This window comes from Stegostoma tigrinum, chromosome 5, assembly GCF_030684315.1.
Source record: "Stegostoma tigrinum isolate sSteTig4 chromosome 5, sSteTig4.hap1, whole genome shotgun sequence".
In the NCBI taxonomy this organism is placed as follows: Eukaryota; Metazoa; Chordata; class Chondrichthyes; order Orectolobiformes; family Stegostomatidae; genus Stegostoma; species Stegostoma tigrinum.
The window spans coordinates 37,920,597-37,938,768 of NC_081358.1; the positions used below are offsets into that span (position 1 = coordinate 37,920,597).

At 40.6% G+C, this 18,172-nt stretch overlaps 1 protein-coding gene across 6 annotated transcripts in view; it reads left to right on the forward strand.

The window, feature by feature from the left end:
- The window catches only part of col14a1a (collagen, type XIV, alpha 1a), a 222,218-nt gene that overhangs the window by 159,825 nt on the left and 44,221 nt on the right, over positions 1 to 18,172 (forward strand). For all 6 annotated transcript variants that reach the window (XM_048528630.2, XM_059645936.1, XM_059645937.1 and 3 more), the window contains 6 exons: positions 1,061 to 1,099; positions 3,624 to 3,762; positions 6,567 to 6,709; positions 8,024 to 8,133; positions 8,968 to 9,126; positions 13,622 to 13,699. In XM_048528630.2, coding sequence (XP_048384587.1) covers positions 1,061 to 1,099; positions 3,624 to 3,762; positions 6,567 to 6,709; positions 8,024 to 8,133; positions 8,968 to 9,126; positions 13,622 to 13,699 — 668 coding nt within the window. The remainder of the gene's footprint in view (positions 1 to 1,060; positions 1,100 to 3,623; positions 3,763 to 6,566; positions 6,710 to 8,023; positions 8,134 to 8,967; positions 9,127 to 13,621; positions 13,700 to 18,172) is intronic.

Genomic DNA, 18,172 nt, shown 5'->3' on the forward strand with positions numbered 1-18,172 from the left:
TGTTTTATTATTGCCAATCTACACACTAAGTGATGTTTCCAATATTGGCAGCAACAGTGTGTCTCACATGCTGCACTTTTCAGACATTTACTCATGATTTCATGTAGTGTTTCAGGTCAGCTGTCTCCAGCTGGGGCCACACACCACTCTATCATAACACAGACAATACCATCAATGTGCTTGGCTGGTTGGAGCAGCCTGAGGATGTAAAAGGTGCTACAGAAATGCATGTTCCCCATATTTTTCTCTTTCATTTAGGTTAGCTGACAGGTCAGCCAACCTAAATGAAAGAGGAAAATATGGGGAACATGCATTTCTGTAGCACCTTTTACATCCTCAGGCTGCTCCAACCAGCCAAGCACATTGATGGTATTGTCTGTGTTATGATATAAGAAACACAGCAGCAAATAAGGCGCAACACTTTCATGCAGAGGGTGGTACGTGTATGGAATGAGCTGCCTGACAAAATGGTGGAGGCTGGTACAATTACAACATTTAACAGGCATCTGGATGGGTAAATGAATAGGAAGAGTTTAGAGGGATATGGGCCAAATGCTAGCAAATGGGACTAAATTAATTTAGTATATCTGGTTGGCATGGATGACTTGGACTGAAGGGTCTGTTTCCATCGTGTACATCTCTACGATTTGACTCTATGCTTATGATATTAATTCAGAGTAATATTGGCCAGAAAGATCCTTTCCTGTTCTTCTTTGAAATAATGTTGAAAGGTCTTTTACATGACTTTGAAATGACAGATGTCAGGTCGGAGTCCATATGGTGACCTCTAACAATGCAGCCTTCCATAATGCTGCATTGGGAGTGTCAGTCTGGATCTTTATGTTCAAGTCTATAGAATGAAAACCAAACCCACCACTTTCTGACTTCGGGACATGGAAATTACCCACTGAGATGTGGCTTCTGCATTGCTGTCCAATAGTCTTGAACCTTGTGACTGCTGCAGAATTGGGAGAACACTGTCCCTTTCACATTTTACAATTTGGCTGGGAAAGTGAAATCGTGTCTGGATATTAATGTGTTTTAATTCTTATATTTTCAGCTTGTCCATTGGTTATGCTTGGTGATAACAGTGTTGCAGGTAAAGGAATAATTACATACTTCATCATTTGTTGCAAACGTTGAGGGAAATACATCACAATCTTTGTGCTGATCATCCAATGGCAGTAACAGACCAGAATTGATAGAATCATTTCTGTTTAAGTAAATATGTCAGCCTTTGTCATTTATGTGAAAATAACCACATCAGAACAGAATCTTCATAGCTCCAAATAAAGGCATCAATTGCCCTAAGGATATCTTTTTCCTTTGTTAAATTGAGGACATTTCCATTTTCTCTATAGACCATGTAAAACCGATGCAAGTTTAGTGAATGGATCTAATTTTATCTGTACAAAGGAAAATCTAATCTGTTGAAAACAGCTGAGCAAGAAAGAAGACAGTCACTGAGGAGTTTCTTCATCCTTAATTCTGAGATGCCAATTACAATGGAAGACAAAGCCCATCAGTCATGGCAATAATTGAGTTTTCCAAATGAAGATTTTAACCAAATTGAAGTAAAGGTGTAGACTGGTTGGACCAAAGGGTCTGTATCCATGCTGTATGACTCTCTGTAGCATCTTTCATAAATTTGGGATGTCCCAGACTTTGCAGTCAAGGAAGTATTTTTGAAACATAGGGCACTGATGTGTTTTGAGAAGTATGGCAGCCAGTTTGCACACAGCAAGATCCCACAAATGGCAGTGTGTTAATGACCAGATGATCCATTTTGGTGATATTGACAGAGGGATAAATATTGGCTAGGACACCAGGAATAAGTGTTATGGTCTCCTTCAAAACAGTAGCCCACCACTAGAGTACAATATACAGTTTGGTATAGTTCTGCAGTGTCTGTCTAGGAATTTTGTGCTCAAGACTTGAAATGGACTTGAACCCACAACATTCTGACTCAAAAGGAAGAGTGTTGTCCCTGAGCTACAGCTATTTAATGTGAAATTATAGTGTGTGCTCATCAAATTGAGGCAGTCTCTGTCCTTTGGTAACAAAGTGTAGAGCTGGATGAACACAGCAAACCAAGCAGCATCTTGGGAGCACAAAAGCTGATGTTTCGGGCCAAGACCGTTCATCAGAAAAACATTTCTTCTGATGAAGGGAATAGGCCCGAAACATCAGCTTTTGAGCTCCTAAGATGCTGCTTGGCCTGCTGTGTAAATCCAGCTCCACGCTTTGTTATCTCGGATTCTCCAGCATCTGCAGTTCCCATTATCTCCAGTCTCTGTCCTTTGTTGACTCCAAAACTATCATGTGTAAACAGCATGTTCTTAACTGTGAGGGCAGAAATAAAGTCTCATTGAAACAATGCAGATTTACTTCAATCCCATTATCCTAGCAAGAGAACTTGTTGCAGAGAGAAAATCTGCTAGTGGATATGATGTGGGATATTCATGGTGATGTGTTTTCTGAGTACTGGGCAAAGTGTGTGTGATACATTCAACCAGTGTGATTGACTGAGATAATATTATCTGAAAATTATACAAATTTCTGTACTTGTTTCATTGCTACCAGAAAACTATTGTCGTTCACTTTTTAACAAAGCCACGTCCCTCTCAGTTTGACCAGTGGAGCTAGAATTGGTCTCTTTGAGCAGAGAGTGCTCAGGGTGCAGTTTAATGTGGGAGCTCAAAATAATGTGCTTCTGATAATAGACAAGAATGCAAAACAGATTTCACTGGCAGGAGGGGAGGCAACCGAAGAACACAGATATAAGATAATTGGCATTGGAGAGACGAGGAGAATTTCTTTTAACACAGTAAAATGTTCTGATCTGGAATGGCCTGCCTGTAAGGTTAAAGGAAGCAAAATCAACAAAAACAATCACAAGGGAATCGGATAAATGCTTGAAAAGGTGAAGTCTGCAGGGTGTGGGAGAGTAAGAACGGGACCTGGTACAATTGGATCTAATATTTATTTCAAATGCTGTAAGATGCTATGAGGTCCAATCCATTTAACATTCAAAGTTTCTTTGCCTGCTGACTTTTAGTAGCATTTTGAGTTTGTGCTGGAAATCCCCCATGTTTTTGATTTCGCAATTTACTTTTGTGGAGACAGAAGCCACTGCTTGGAAGGTAGGCAAGGGTAAGTCAATTTGAACATTCACACCTGAGTACAAATTACACTTCTTTCAGCACCAGAAGCATCAGAACCTCCCCCTCCCCCAAACCCACCCCAAACTAAATCCCTGATAACAAAGTGTGGAGCTGGATAAACACAGCAGGCCCAGCAGCATCTTAGGAGCACAAAAGCTGACATTTCGGGAAAATCAGAAAAGTTTTCTGATGAAGGGTCTAGGTCCGAAACGTCAGCTTTTGTGCTCCTGAGGTGCTGCTTGGCCTGCTGTGTTCATCCAGCTCCACGCTTTGTTATCTCAGATTCTCCAGCATCTGCAGTTCCCATTATCTCCAAACTAAATCCCTATTCTCTGTCATTGAAGACTTCACAGAGATACACATGGTATATGGCAGACAGGGAGAAGAAAAAAACATGTGAAAAAATGTTTTACAGGTTTCGGACTATGATCTGAAAACACAATTCTTTGTTACTTGCAGGGTTTAAGATGATGGAGATGTTCGGGCTGGTTGAGAAGGAGTATGCTTCGGTTGAAGGCGTGTCAATGGAAACTGGCTCTCTCAATAGCTTTCCCTGCTTTCGACTTCACAAAGATGCTCTTCTATCCCAACCAACCAAGTACGTGTTGTAATTATAACTGACATTTCGGAATGAAGGTTTCTCTGTAGCTCATATGTTTGTTGCTTAGACAAGAACACTTGATCATTTCTAGCCTTTGTTGACTATTTCCACCTTGTTCTAATGGCCAAGACATTTGGCTGTGAAATTACAAGGAGAAATTAAAACAATCTAACAGTAACATAAATCAAAGAACTGTAAATACTGGAGATCTGAAAGAAAACAGAAAATATGGGTGAAACTCATGTCTGACAACATCTGTATAGAATAAAACAGTTAACATCTTGAACCCAGTGACTCTTCATCAGAACTGAAGGCAGCTGGGAAGTGGTATCGATGCTGATGACCGAGGGGTGGGCTGGGACATTGAGAGGTGAGGGAGACAAATAGACGGAAACAGTATCCAGAGAGAGGGAGAGAACTGGGAAGCAGACAAATGGATTGTTGATAGTGATAAATGCTGAATAGCTGCTAAATGGTAGTGTGAATAGTTGAAAACGAGTTGGCTGTAGTGGAAGCAACCCATAAAGGACCTCGGCATGTGGGGATGGGTAATGAATGTGGAGGGTTATTCTGAAATGGTTAAAATCAATGTTGAGTTCTGAGGGCTGTAAGGTACCAAGGTGGAAGCTGAGGTGTTGTTCTTCCAGCTTGTGTTGAGCTTTGCTGGAGCAATGCAGCAGGCCTGAGACAGAAATGTTGGCCAGGGAACAGAATAGTTTTTGACATGACAGGCAACTGGAACCTCAGAGTCATTTTTATGTGTAGACCAGATGCACTGGAGAAACTGGGATACGGAAATGGAGTCCTTACGGAAAGTAGGATGTGAGGAGCTATAATCAAGAAAAACTGTATGAATTGTTAGGTTTGTAATGGATGTCAGTTGCTGGACTATCCCCAGAAATGAAAGCAGAGGAATGACAGAAAGGAAAGGAGGAGTCAGATAGACCAGGTGAAGGTGAGGGAAGGATGGAAATTAGAAGCAAAATCGATAAACTTTTCCAACTCCAGATGGGAGAGGGAGGCTAGCTACAGTGCTTCAGTGGAGCTCAACATAAATTGGAAGTACAATACCTAATCTTCCATTAGGTACTTTACAGCCCTCAGAACTCAACACTGAGTTAACAATTTCAGAGCATGAAAACCTCTTCCATATTACCCACCTCCACATCTCTCAATCCTAGTCTGTATGGGTTGCTTCCAGCACAGCCAACCCATTTTCAACTATAACCCTTACCATTATCACCTATTCAAAAATTATTATCCCCAGAATCCCTTTATCTGCTTCCCTAATTTTGTCTTTATCATTGGGCAGTCCTCCATCTATTTGCCTCATTCCCTTTCCAAACGCATCCCCCCCCCCACTCTCAGCATCAACATAAATCCCACCATTTCCCATCTGCTTTTGGTTCTGACGCAGGGTCATTGGATTCAACATTAACTCTGCTTTTCCTCCCCTCAGAGCTGGCAGACCTGCTGAATTCCTCCTGCAGTTTCTGTTTTTGTTAGCAAACTAATATTGTGTTTCCTGCAATCTAGAAAGTTAAGGGGTAACTCAATCAAAGTTGTGAAAATATTAAGGAGAATAGATAGGGTAAACTCAAAAACACTATTTCCATCAGTTAGAAATCCAGAACATTGGTGGGGTTATTTAAACATAAAGTACAAATTATTTTGGAGTGAATTATGAAACACTGCTTCACACACATAATGAAAGAAGTTTGGAACTTTTCCACAAATGACAATTGATGCTTGATCATTAGTTAATTTTAAATCTGAGATTTTTGTCAACCAAAGTTATTGAGGACTATGGGGCAAAGGCATATGGAATTAGTTTGTAAATCAGTCTTGATTTAATCAAAATGGCGAAGAGGATTGAGGAGTTGATGTTATTTTATTGTTATGCCCCATCAAGCTGCTTAGACGAAAAGCGAAGGAGATCAGCAATTGTTTAGAAACAGATGTGGTGAATCAGGATGCAAAATTGGATGATTGATTTTAAAATTCCTTAAGAAGAAGGAAAGTCAGGAGCTGGAATGGGAAATAAAGCCAGATTATTGATCGAATGTAGAGGAGTCATGGAAGACAAGAGTGTGCAGTTTATGTAGTTGACTATGGTCATGTAATTTTAAATTCGATGATAGTGAAGTGAAAAAGTTTGTAGTTTGATGACCACAGTTTGCTATAATTTTGGCTCTTTTCTTTAAAGAAGGGAAGGATGAAGGACACAGCAATAGAAATCTTTAAAATTACAGAGGAATTCAAGAGAGAAGATATCCTCACTTATAAACTAAGTTATAAATATAATATAGTAATTATTACACCTGAGTGGCAAGAATGTGGAACTTGCACCCATGTAGAATTGATGAGGCAAATATCAGAGCTGTTATGTAAAGAACATAGCAAATAACAAAAGGGGAAGCTGGAGAAACATAAGCGAGATAAAAGGACTACAATGGTATGCTAATGGAGTGAGATGCAGTAAGCTGGGAGAAGGCAGTTGTGAGTCTTAGGATTGAGCTATTGTTGTATGTTTCTGTGATGCATATTGAATGTAATTAGTTGTATATGGGTTACAACAAATCATAAAACTGAAATCTCAAATAATTGAAGATATCTCATGCCTTTTAGGCACTGTCCGGGGGTTGTATGCTGATAATGTTGAGGACCAAATTTCAGAGGAATGCAGGGTTGTTTTAAGTTGAGTTATCCAGGACAGAGCCTGTGGTGAGAGCAGTGACACTAGAGATGATATTAAAGTGACATGTCATTGGGTTCTATTAATTGCACTGTATGTTTGTCAGGAATGTCCATCCCGAGGGATTGCCTTCAGATTACACCATCACTTTCCTATTCCGCCTACTGCCTGACACTCCACAGGAGCCCTTTGCCCTCTGGGAGATTTTAAACCAACAAAATGAACCTCTGGTTGGAGTCATCTTAGACAGTAAGAGTTCAATATCCACTCACTTCCGTTTTGCATGCAACAGTATCAAAGTGAAATTGTTCTCAAGCCTTCAACTCTGGCGAGCTTTTAGGAGGGGGAACTAGAGATCAAATGTACACTGCTCATATTAACATGCTGTGTAAGGAAATAACTTGCATTCCCATAGCTCCTTTCACAGCGTCAGAATCTCCCAAAGTATGATAAAGCAAAAAAAGTGTAGTCACTGTTGGAGGAATTGTAGCAGCCAAGATCTCTCAAATAACATAATATCAGTAACCACTTTATTTTAGTGATGGGCGATGAATGGTCTAGCACACCAGGGAGAAATAACATCCTTCTCTTTGAAATATTGCCTTTACATTCCTTGCATGACACAAACGTGACCTTGATTTTAAGTTTCATCTAAAAGGTGAGGCCCTGACAATTCATCACTCCCTTGGTACTGCACTGGAGAGTTAGCCTAAACTCAATGCTCAGGTCTCTCGAGTGGGACTATGAACCTACCATCTCGGATTGAGGTGAAAATTCAATCCATTGAGTCACAACTGTCTCCTTAAATGGCACAGCAATATTGGTTAAAAATTTAAAATGTTTGATTGCCTCACTGACTAAATACCCAGTAAGTTCTAATCATATCTTCAACTGTTTTCCCTTGTAAAGATTTTCTGTGAACTGTGATAAGCTGAAGGAAAAAACCTCAATGTTTTTTGGCATTAGACCACAGAAGGAAGTCATTCAGTGCAATGAGTCCATGCCAACTCTCTAAAGAGCAATTTAATCAGGCCCACTCCTCTGCTCTGACCCCATTACTCTTCAAGTTTATTTCCTTCAAGTGCTCATCCTGTGTTCTTTTGAAATCATTGATCCCTGCTTTTGTCACCCTCATAGAGTAAGGGTTCCAGTTCAGTTGTTAATTGCTGTGTAACATCCCCCTCTAGCACTTACCTAAAACCTTAAAGATGTATCTCCTAATCTCCCACCATCAGCTAATGGAATCAGTCTGGCTTTGCCTACCTTATATAAAGCTGTCATAATTTTATATACCATTGTCAAATCCGCCATCAACTCCCTTTGCTCCAGCTTTTCCAACCTACAGTTGTAGCTGAAATCACTCCTGCCTGGAACCATTCTAGTTAATCTCCTTTACTGTGTCTCACGGGCCCTCATACCCTTCCTAAACTGTGGCAACCAGAATTGGATTCTGTACTGTAGTCCTAAGCAGAGCTTTACAAAAGCTCGGCATGATTGTGACGCCTGTTTTACTCAATGCCTGCATTTTCTCCATTTTAATTGCTTTTTGTTTGCTGTGTTTAGATGGTGGGAAAACCCTCACTTACTTTAACTACGATTACAAGAATGAGTTTCAGACAGTCACTTTTGAGGATCCAAGTGTCAAGAAGATTTTCTTTGGGAGTTTTCACAAGGTCAGTGGATGTAAACAAATGAATTGCCTGTCCTGGATTCAGTGTCTGAGTTTCATTACTGTTATTTCATCACCAATGTTCCTGAAAATAAATTCAAGGAACCCTCTCAATTTAAGCATATTCCCAGTTTATTTTGCTGCCGTTTGGTGTTCTGTTCTTTTGGGGAGTAATCTTATTTAACCTGACGTATATACATCTCGTGAGACAAATTATCAAATTCTCAGAAGATAAAGCTATGCCAGATGTAAAGTATACTGTACATTCTATGTAATCCAGTAATGTAATGATGATAAACTATGAGGAAAATTGCACAAAATAACGTTGTATTTCCTGGAATTTAGATGGATGAGAGATGATTCGGTTAAAGGTTGTATGACATTAAGGGGAGCAGATATAGATAGAGAGAAACTGTTTCCAAGGAATTTGAGAAGTGGGTGTATATTGTAAAAATTAGACCATTCAAGACCCTACCTGAGAAACATTCTTTCATAGCAAGTTTGGGCCTTTCACCTCTGTATGCTTAAGGATTTGGGGATAGAGTAGGGAAATAGTGTTGAGTAAGATATCAGTCATGATCAAGTTGAACCAGGGGCTGTTATCTGTTTCCTACAAATTGGAATCAATACATGATCAGTTAATGTTAAATCTGAGATGGACAGTTCTTTTTCAGGGATTAGGAATAGAAGATGAGTTTGGGTATGTGGAGTTGGGTCACAGTTCTGACTGAATGGTGGAGAGCAGGCTGAAGAGGCTTACTGACCGTTTGCTGTTTCTGTGTTCCAACTTTTGTCCTGTACTTCCTGTGTAACGCTACTCCGTATTCTTTTCCAACAGTTGCATGTGGTTATTAGCAAAACCCATGCGAAATTGATTGTTGACTGCAAACAAGTTGGTGAGAAGGAAATCAATGCAGCAGGAAACATTAGCACCAATGGAGTCGAAGTGTTGGGCCGAATGGTACGGTCAAGGAGCCCCCGAGGTAATTCTGCACAGGTGAGTTTCTCGGCCTTATCTCCATGACCGCTTGCCTGAAAACGTGGGCCGTATTAACATGACTTAAGTCTCGCAAAACAAAGTTAAAGTTATTCAGACCATTCTCAGGAAGGGTCACCGGACCCGAAACGTTCACTCTGTTTTCTCCTCCACAGATTCTGGCAGACCTGCTGAGCTTTTCCAGCAACTTTGTTTTTGTTCCTGATTTACAGTATCCGCAGTTCTTGTGGTTTATAAAGTTTTTCATCTTGCTGTAATCAAGACAGACTTGTAAGAGATGACTCATCAAAACTGACTTGCAAATTTAGAAAGGGAACACGGATTTATTCAGCATGAGTAGAAGGGTTGGCATGGAGATGCAGCAGGAACTATTCACTGTTGATCTTCGATGAGAAATCTCAGACGAAGCAGGTAGGAAGACTCTGATTGGCCAGGGAATTGCACTGGGAATGTAGCTGGGATTGGCAGTCTCCATGACACTTTTCTCAATGGAAAAATTACAGGGTGTGGATGAATTTATTTTGCCTACATTAATACATTTAGTTCATTCTCTATTCTGATTGCTTTTGGAGCTGTTTGATTTAATTCTGAGGACTAAGACATTTGAGCTGTGTTTCTGTGCGTGACCTGAGTCTCTGAAGCTGAGAGAAAATCTAAGGGGGGTCCAACATTTGTTAACATTAGCTGTGACTGCAAATGTAATTATACCCCAGACAAACTTTGAAATGTAACACAACTGAACAGAATGCCTTTTGGTAGTTAATATTAGCTGGAAACTGTGCATTTGTCATGATATTTAAAATATGCAAATCACCATTAATGCAAGTTCCTCACAGCACTTTAAAATTATTTTAATTTTGTGATCTGGGCACCATTTCTTGTGTGAATCCTTTGTGATCTACCATGAAACAAATATTTTTTCGAGACAGACTTTCCATCTGGTGTATTTGATGTTTCCTAAAGAGTTGCGTCCTTTATTGTAAAGACTGAGGCAGAAACAATTTCCATTAACTATGATGTGGTGTATTAGATTTGCCCCAAAGAGAATGTTTAAGGCCTGTTTTATTATAAATATAGAGTAGGGAATACATAACTGTTTTATTGACGTGCACACTGAGGCAATAAAGGAATAATAGCTTGTCAGTCAGTGACACAACTTAAAGTGTGGTTAAATAGTAAAATATTTCACGCTGCTTCACAAGCATGTTATCAATGATACGTTTGAAACTGAGCCACACAAGGAGATGTTTAGACTGGTGATCAAAATCTTGGTGAGAGGGAAGAAGTTGTAAAGTGTGTCTTAAAAGAGAAGAGAGATGAAGAGGTTTAAGTTGGGAATTCCAGAGCATGGACTCCAAGGAGCTGAAGGCACAGCCACCAATTATGGAGCAATTGAAATCAGGGATATGCCACAACTGAAGCAGCAAAAATATCTTGAGGCGAGAAAGCCTGGAAAACACAGAGGACCATGACCATAAAGTGTTTAAAAACATGATGGCAATTTTAAAATTGAGGTCCTAGTGGGCTGGGAGCAGGTGTTGCTCGATGAACATAGGGTCATGAATGAAGGGAATCTGGACTGAGTTAAATATGGCAGCAGAGTTTTGGATTACCTGAAGCTAATGTCAGGTACATGATGGGAGACTGACCAGGAATGCATTGGAATAGTCAATTCCAGAGACATGGATGCAGGCTGCAGCCACTGATGAGCTGAGGCGAGGCCAGAAACAGTTAAGGTTACAGTTGTGGAACTCAGCGATATTAGTGATGAGGTGGATATGTGCTCAGAAGTTAATCTCTGGACACAAAATAACTTCAAGGTTGTTAAAGATATAGAGAGAGTGAGAACATAACTGTTTTATTGACGTGCACACTGAGGCAATAAAGGAATAATAGCTTGTCAGTCAGTGACACAACTTAAAGTTGCTGGAGAATCTGAGATAACATGGTGTGGAGCTGGATGAACACAGCAGGCCAAGCAGCATGAGAGGAGCAGGAAAGCTGACGTTTCGGGTCCACCTGAAATGTCAGCTTTCCTGCTCCTCTGATGCTGCTTGGACTGTTATGTGCATCCAGCTCGACACCTTGTTATCTCTGTTAAAAATGTAGCTTAGTTTTAAACAGTTGTCAGAATTTGAAATGGCGGCCAGCAAATAGATTTTGTAAGCATTGCACCATTATACAAACCTCTGCTCCAATCTAATTACTATCTGCCTAAACAGCGTTATGCCACATATCTGATATATAGTACTGGCCATAGCTCAGTGGATAGCAGTCTTGCCTTTAAGTTACATAGAACAATACAGCACAGAACAGGCCCTTTGGCCCTCGATGTTGCGCTGACCTGTGAACCAATCTAAGCCCCTCCCCCTACACTATCCCATCATTATCCATATGCTTATCAAATGTTTAAATTTGTGAGGTTGTGCGTTCACATCTCTCTCCAGAGACTTAAACCCATATTTGAGGCTGACTGACAGTACAGTACTGAGGAAATGTTACACTGTTAGAAGTCCCGTCTTTCAGATTAGACATAAAACCAAGGGCCTGACCAACATTTATCCCTCACCTAACAAATTAGAAGCAGTTTACGCAACCATTTAGCTGGTTGCAGGTGATTGGATCTTGCTGTTGTAAGTTGACTACTGCATTTTAAATTGGCTCCTTCAGTATTGAAATGATTGAGTGACTGTAGTGTTTTTTCTTTTCAATGCCTTTACAAATAACATATATATAAATGACAAGCTCTCATTTTGTTCAATTGTGTACATTATGACTGTCTCTAAATCCCTTTGAATACTGATTGTGAATATGAAGTATGTAAATTATTTCACTGCAGTCAATCTGCAAATTTGTTCTGCTTTACATTATTTCTCATTAACTGTTACACACCCCATTTAGATGTTAGCAGCCTAGTTCCAAAGCTGAATCTGAGGAATGAGTGTTCCAGTTTCACTTTGACCAACATTTTAATTTGGTTGTAGTTAGCCACGTAAATACTGTGGCTACAAAAGCAGGCTAATTAGCGGGTAACCTTTTGACTTCCAAAAGCTTATTCACCATTTACAAGGTATATGTCTAGAGTGTGGTGGAACGCTCCTCAATTGCCTGGATGAGTGAGATCCAACAATACTCATGAAATCCACATTAATCCAGGATGAAGCAGCCTGTTCAATTTGCACCACTTCTATTACCTTAAGCATTGATGCCTTCCACCAGCAGCACACAGGGATGGCAGTGTATCCCATCTGCAAAATGCACTGTAGCAACTTGCCAAGACTCCTTTGACAATACCTTTGAAACCACCTCCACTGAGAAGGACAGAGGCAGTGATGCATGGGAACACCACCACCTACAAGTTTCCCTTAAAGCTACATGTTACTCTGAATTGAAAGTATCTTGTAGTTTATTTTCACCGGCAGGTCAAAACCCTGGATTTCTTTCAATAATGGTGCTGTGGGTGTAACTAACTAACTACAAAGGCTGCAACAGTTCAAAAAGGCAGCTCAGATGCAATTATGTGAAGGGCAGTTAATGCTGGTCTTGACCATGTTGTGCAATAATGTTGTTAGACCACTAGACCATCAATTCTGCATGGCTTTAGAACATATATTTAATTCACTGTTTACAAAACTCAAATGCAGAACCTTGCAAGTTTCTCAATCTGTTGATTTAACTCTGGGGTCACATATTTTAGCTATGACTATTCCTGGAGTCACAACTCACAGCCTGAGATCCGTCCAAGTTGTTAACTTGTAAAAAGGGTTGTGTGGAATGTTGTATTACAACATTAGAATCTAGATGCTCAGCAAAGGTGATGTGTTTTGTGAAAGCTCATCTCGAAATTTTATATCCAAGAGGGGAAATTGATGTGGCCACATCCCTCCATTTGTGATGGGGAGGATTTCCATGAAGCCTGAGTAAAAAGGCAATACATCTTTGGTTTGTTTGTCATAAATATTTCCTCTGGCTAGAGTGGGTATGTTGAATTTTTTGGTAAGACTGACTGAACAGAACTAGGCCAATCAATTTCGTTACATGTATCCCACCTTTATCGATTCAACCCAACTCCAGATCTTGGAAATTTGGACATCACCGTTAAATCCTCCACTGCAGAGGGAAGTGGCTCAATAGATTAAACTATCAAATGCCTGAAACAGAGTCTGAACCCATCAGACGTAGGCCCATTGCTGTTTCTAGCAACATGGAGAAACAGATCACTTCCTAAACACATGTTTAAAGCAGGAACTCACACTACAGTTGGGTGCCCTATTTAAAATAGTCTGTTGCTGCATAGGTTTCCCAGGAGTTTGGAAATGCAGGAGTGAGAAGAAAGCCAGAGCTATTTCCTTCAGGAGATTCACAGCCTTTTTTAGAGCTGCCTGTGGACAAGGAGGAATGGGAATGGTCCCTCACAGGATGGTTGAGGGAGCCTTATTAAATGTGCTAGATCTTTCACAGACGCTTACCTTTCATTCTTTTATTTTGATTTCAGTTTCAGCTACAAGGATTTGATATCTCCTGTTCGATTTCCACTGCAAACAGGGACAAGTGTTGCGAACTTCCAGCCCTGGTGAGTAGGGAATCAAATAGCATCAATTCCTGTACAGGTACTATCCTTGGATTCCTAAATATTTATAATTTGGACTCAAGAAGATGGTTCTGTGCATGTGCGGGGCGTTTATCCAAGTCTTCCCAGTTATTCAATTGATTTAGCCTCTTTTATTGTAAGAACCTTAAAAATCAATGAACGGCTACAGAAAGAGAATTGATTAACAATCAGGCTAATAAGCACAAGTGAACTTTTACAACACACATTGTGTTGAATGACCTGTGGGCAGAGCATATGCATCAGGTAATGGGGAATGCTTTGTTACATTCTCTACATACCTTGTTCCTTGATTTGATTGAAATTTAAGGCATTGCATTCTAGCCTCACAATCTCTCTGAATGCTATGTTCCTCCATTCAGGCCAAGCATAAAACGGTGAAGAAGCGTCGAGAAAACATAGAACCGTGTTTAGTTTCCTTACTTGACCCATTACCATTTCCTGTTGCCTTGCACCATCATCTCTCTTGTCATAGAGTCATAGAGCTGTACAGCACAGAAACAGTCCCTTAGGTCCAACTTGTCCATGCCAACCAGATATCTTAAATTAATCTAGTCCCATTTGCAGCATTTGGCCCATATCCTTCTAAACCCTTCCTGCTTATGTACTTCAAGATGCCTTTTAAATGTTGTAATTGTACCTGCCTCACCACTTCCTCTGGCATCTCATTTCACACACGGCCACCCTCTGTGTGAAAAAGTTTCCCCTCAGGTTCCTTTTAAGTCTCTCCCCCTCTCACCTTAAATCTATGCCACCTAGTTTTGGTCTTCCCTACCCCAGGAAAAAGACCTCGGCTGTTCACCCTATCCATGCCCCTCATGATTTTATAAACCTCTATAAGATCACCCATCAGCCTCCAACACTTCAGGGAAAATAGCCCCAGCTTACTCAGTGTCTCCCAATAGCTCAAACCCTCCAAACCTGGTCACATCTTGTAAACCTTCCCTGCACACTTTCAAGTTGAACAACATCTTTCTGATATCAGGAGACATCCTTCCTACCTTTCGTCCTATCATAGAGTTTTTTGTCCTTCTCCTTCCCACTTCCCCTGCCTCTGGATTTACTTGAAACCTATCACATTTCTGACCTTCCCCAGTTTGGGTGAAAAGTCATCAAGCTGATACACTAACCCCGTTACTGCCTCCATGCATGCCGCAAGACCTATTGAGTAATTCTGGCAGTTTCTGTTTTGAGTTCCAATTTTCTACATCCACAGTAAATTGCATTTGTGATATTTCCAGTCGGTGGTTTCATTAGAACTCATGGTGTACCTCCTTAAAGCTAGAAATTCATCCTACAGTGTGAAGTCCAATATTGCACACAGTACAAGTCTGGTTTTAAATCAGTTTACCATCATTCTGTGGATTCTGTCTTCCATATGTGTAACACAACAGTTAAACTTGCAATAGAATTGCAGAGGTTTCTATTTGCTGAATTGTAAAAAAAAAATGATTGTCCACTGTTTTCACAATTCAGAAGCTGAATGATGCTGGAGTTAAGAATCCTCCAAGGGTTCCTTTTTGCATGCATGTGGTCCAAGCAGGCTGCAGCTGTGAATTCCTGCCCACCCCTCATTTCCCCAGCAGCATCTAAATAGAACGAGCTCGGCTGGCAGCTGCATTAAATAGGCTGTGTCATTAACAGCTGACAGAATGGAACAGGACCCCCAGCATCTGGAAATGTAATCCCATGTTATCAATGAGGCAAGGCATATTGAATGAGCTGAAGTTGTTGGAGGGTGCATGGGGAGAGGCTGACCAGGAGAGCATCGGAATTGTTCGGTCTGCCATTGGGAAACCAATTTGATTGACTATTTTGTTTGTCAGTGGGTGATCTCTGTGTAAGTAAGAGAGGGCTAGCACTCAGGGGCACGTAGACAGATAAATGGTTTTGCCGTTTTGTTGCCAGTCATGGGTACCAAATGTGTGCTGTCAACTTTGACCTGACTTTTTGCTCTGGATTACATCATGCGCAGTTGTTATCCCAGGAGTGCAGGCCATCAGTGGGATTGTTTCCAGCCTTTACAGCTCTAGCTGTGATCTACAGGGCTCGAGGAAAAGAGGAGGGGGACAGCTCTAATTGGATAGTGCTTTCAAAAAGTCTGCATGTGTACAATGGGCAAATTTTAAACATTCTTCCATGGGATGTGGGCATGATTGGTAAGGCCATCATTTGTTGTTCACCTTCCCTGTCCTGGAACTGAGCAAAGCATAGTTAAGAGTCAGTTACATTATTGTGGGCCTGGAGTCACATGTAGGCCAGGTAAGGTTGGCAGATTTCCTTCCCTAGTGAGTCAGATGGGTTTTGCAATGACCGTGATCATAAGTACTGAGACTTATCTTCAGTTTCAGATTTCATTAATTAATTGAGTTTTTGTCTTGGCCTCTGACTTGCTGGTTCAAGCCACCATCTCACCTATGGCCTTTCTGCAATAAGGGTCTGTGAATAGCTGAAATATATGAGTTTTGCATGTAAATATTTTTAATCAACCTGTGCAGGCATGTTGTGAAATTGATTTGAAGACAGACCTTCTGGCCTGTCTTTCTGAAGGCATTCCTAAGGCAGTGTATAACGATTTCCCATAATGCTAAGCTAAAGCAGTAACATATTTCTAAGAAAAGAAATGGCTGTGGTAGGGTGAACATATTGTGGCCAGATTCATCAGTCCTGAATAAATGTATACTGGGGACTCATGGAGATAAGGACTGAGTTCAGCTTTAGTCTCTGAGTCATTGCTTACGTAGCATTGTGCATGTAGGAGAGAAAGGAGTCTGGAGAGAAAGAAAAACAAGTCCACTCATTGAGGAAATAAATCACATCTTTGTAGGCATGTGAAAATAACTTCCGATGCATTCCAACCTTCAAACTTCTGATTATAAAGGATGCTGTTGTTTACAACAGAGAGAACATGTTTTATTATTTCCAATAAAACTCCATAATGATTTATCTTATTTAGACAGTGTTAACTCCCAGATTTTCCTAGTGATTGTAAGTTAGTATCTCTTGTTGTTTTAGTAACTGTCAGAAGAACCAAAACAGGGATAGGGATTTTTGTTTTGAGCAGTAAATTGATGTAATGTATTGCCTGAAAGGACAATGGGAGCAAATTCAATAGTGATATTCGAAACGGAATTAGATAAATACTTGAAGGAGAAAAATTACAGGGCTGTGGGTAAAGGCAGAACTAATTGGGTAGCTTCTTCAAAGACTTGGCACACCCACACAATGGGTCAAAAAACCAATGGTCTCCTTCTGTGCTGCATCATTTTCTGCTTCAATGGGTATTGACATCTCTCAGATGCCTTGCTCATTCGTGTGTGAACCTAGGGAGAGAACAGCAGCATTTTACTTTGCAATGGAATGGGGACTGGGGGTTTTCTCCCAAATTTTATGTTGAATTTATTAAGGGAGTGCAGGAGAGGACCGAGGGAGAATTAGTTTGACTCTATCAAACTGTTACCTATTGCCACTAAAAATGCTTTCGATGAGGGTTACAGGGTAGTGATTAGATACAGGAACCTGCCGTGACTGTAACAAGGTCAGGCAGGTGGACCTTACAGAATACAATCACTGATTAGGGCTGTTAACCTGATCCAATCACGGACCCCTGGCTGACAGATAGAAACAAATGTGTTAGGGGTTCTGTTTACTCTTAAGAGCCGGCTCTGTGCTAGCTGGGTCAGTCTCGTGTACTACGCATGTGTAAATAAAGGGTAACATGGTGATGGGATACCAGCCTTCTTGGGGTTATTTCAGAACTCTTGCCCCCTTTTCCTTTCCATAGTCCTGGGAAGGCTGAAACTAATTATACCCCACTTGTTGACATTGGAAAGTCACTACAACAAGTTGTGATCTGATCAGTCATAAGCTGCCCAGTTTCCCCACACTGAATATAATTACATAGAATTTATGTGGAGACAGACTGTTTAGCCCTGCTCGCTCGAACTAATGTTAATACTCCACGCAAGCCTTCTCCAAAACTACTTCGTGTTGCTCGATGAAGTTATCTTCTTTTTCCTTTCTCCATTTTGATTGTCCAGCTATCCTTTATTCACCACATCCACTCCCTGTGTTCATTCTTATGACTCTAGGTAATGAAGTATCTCCCGAATTCCTTGTTGGATTTATTGGTGATTATCTTGGGTTGATCACCATCAGTTTCACATACCCCCATAAGTGGAAACATTTATAATTTTAAAGCCTTCTAACAAATCGCCCCTCAGCTTTCTTCTTACCAGAGAAAGAAAGCTTAACTTTAATCCCTTCATCCTGGCTAATTGTTGGAGCCTTCCCTCGTTCCTGCCCATCCTTTTACAATATTCTGCTGTCACAGAACAGAAATGGGCACTTGGTTAATTTTCCACTGGCATTGTATTTCTGCGGAGTGCTAGTTTTGTGATTTTTTTAAATAAAAGATAATATTTATCGAGAGTTCAC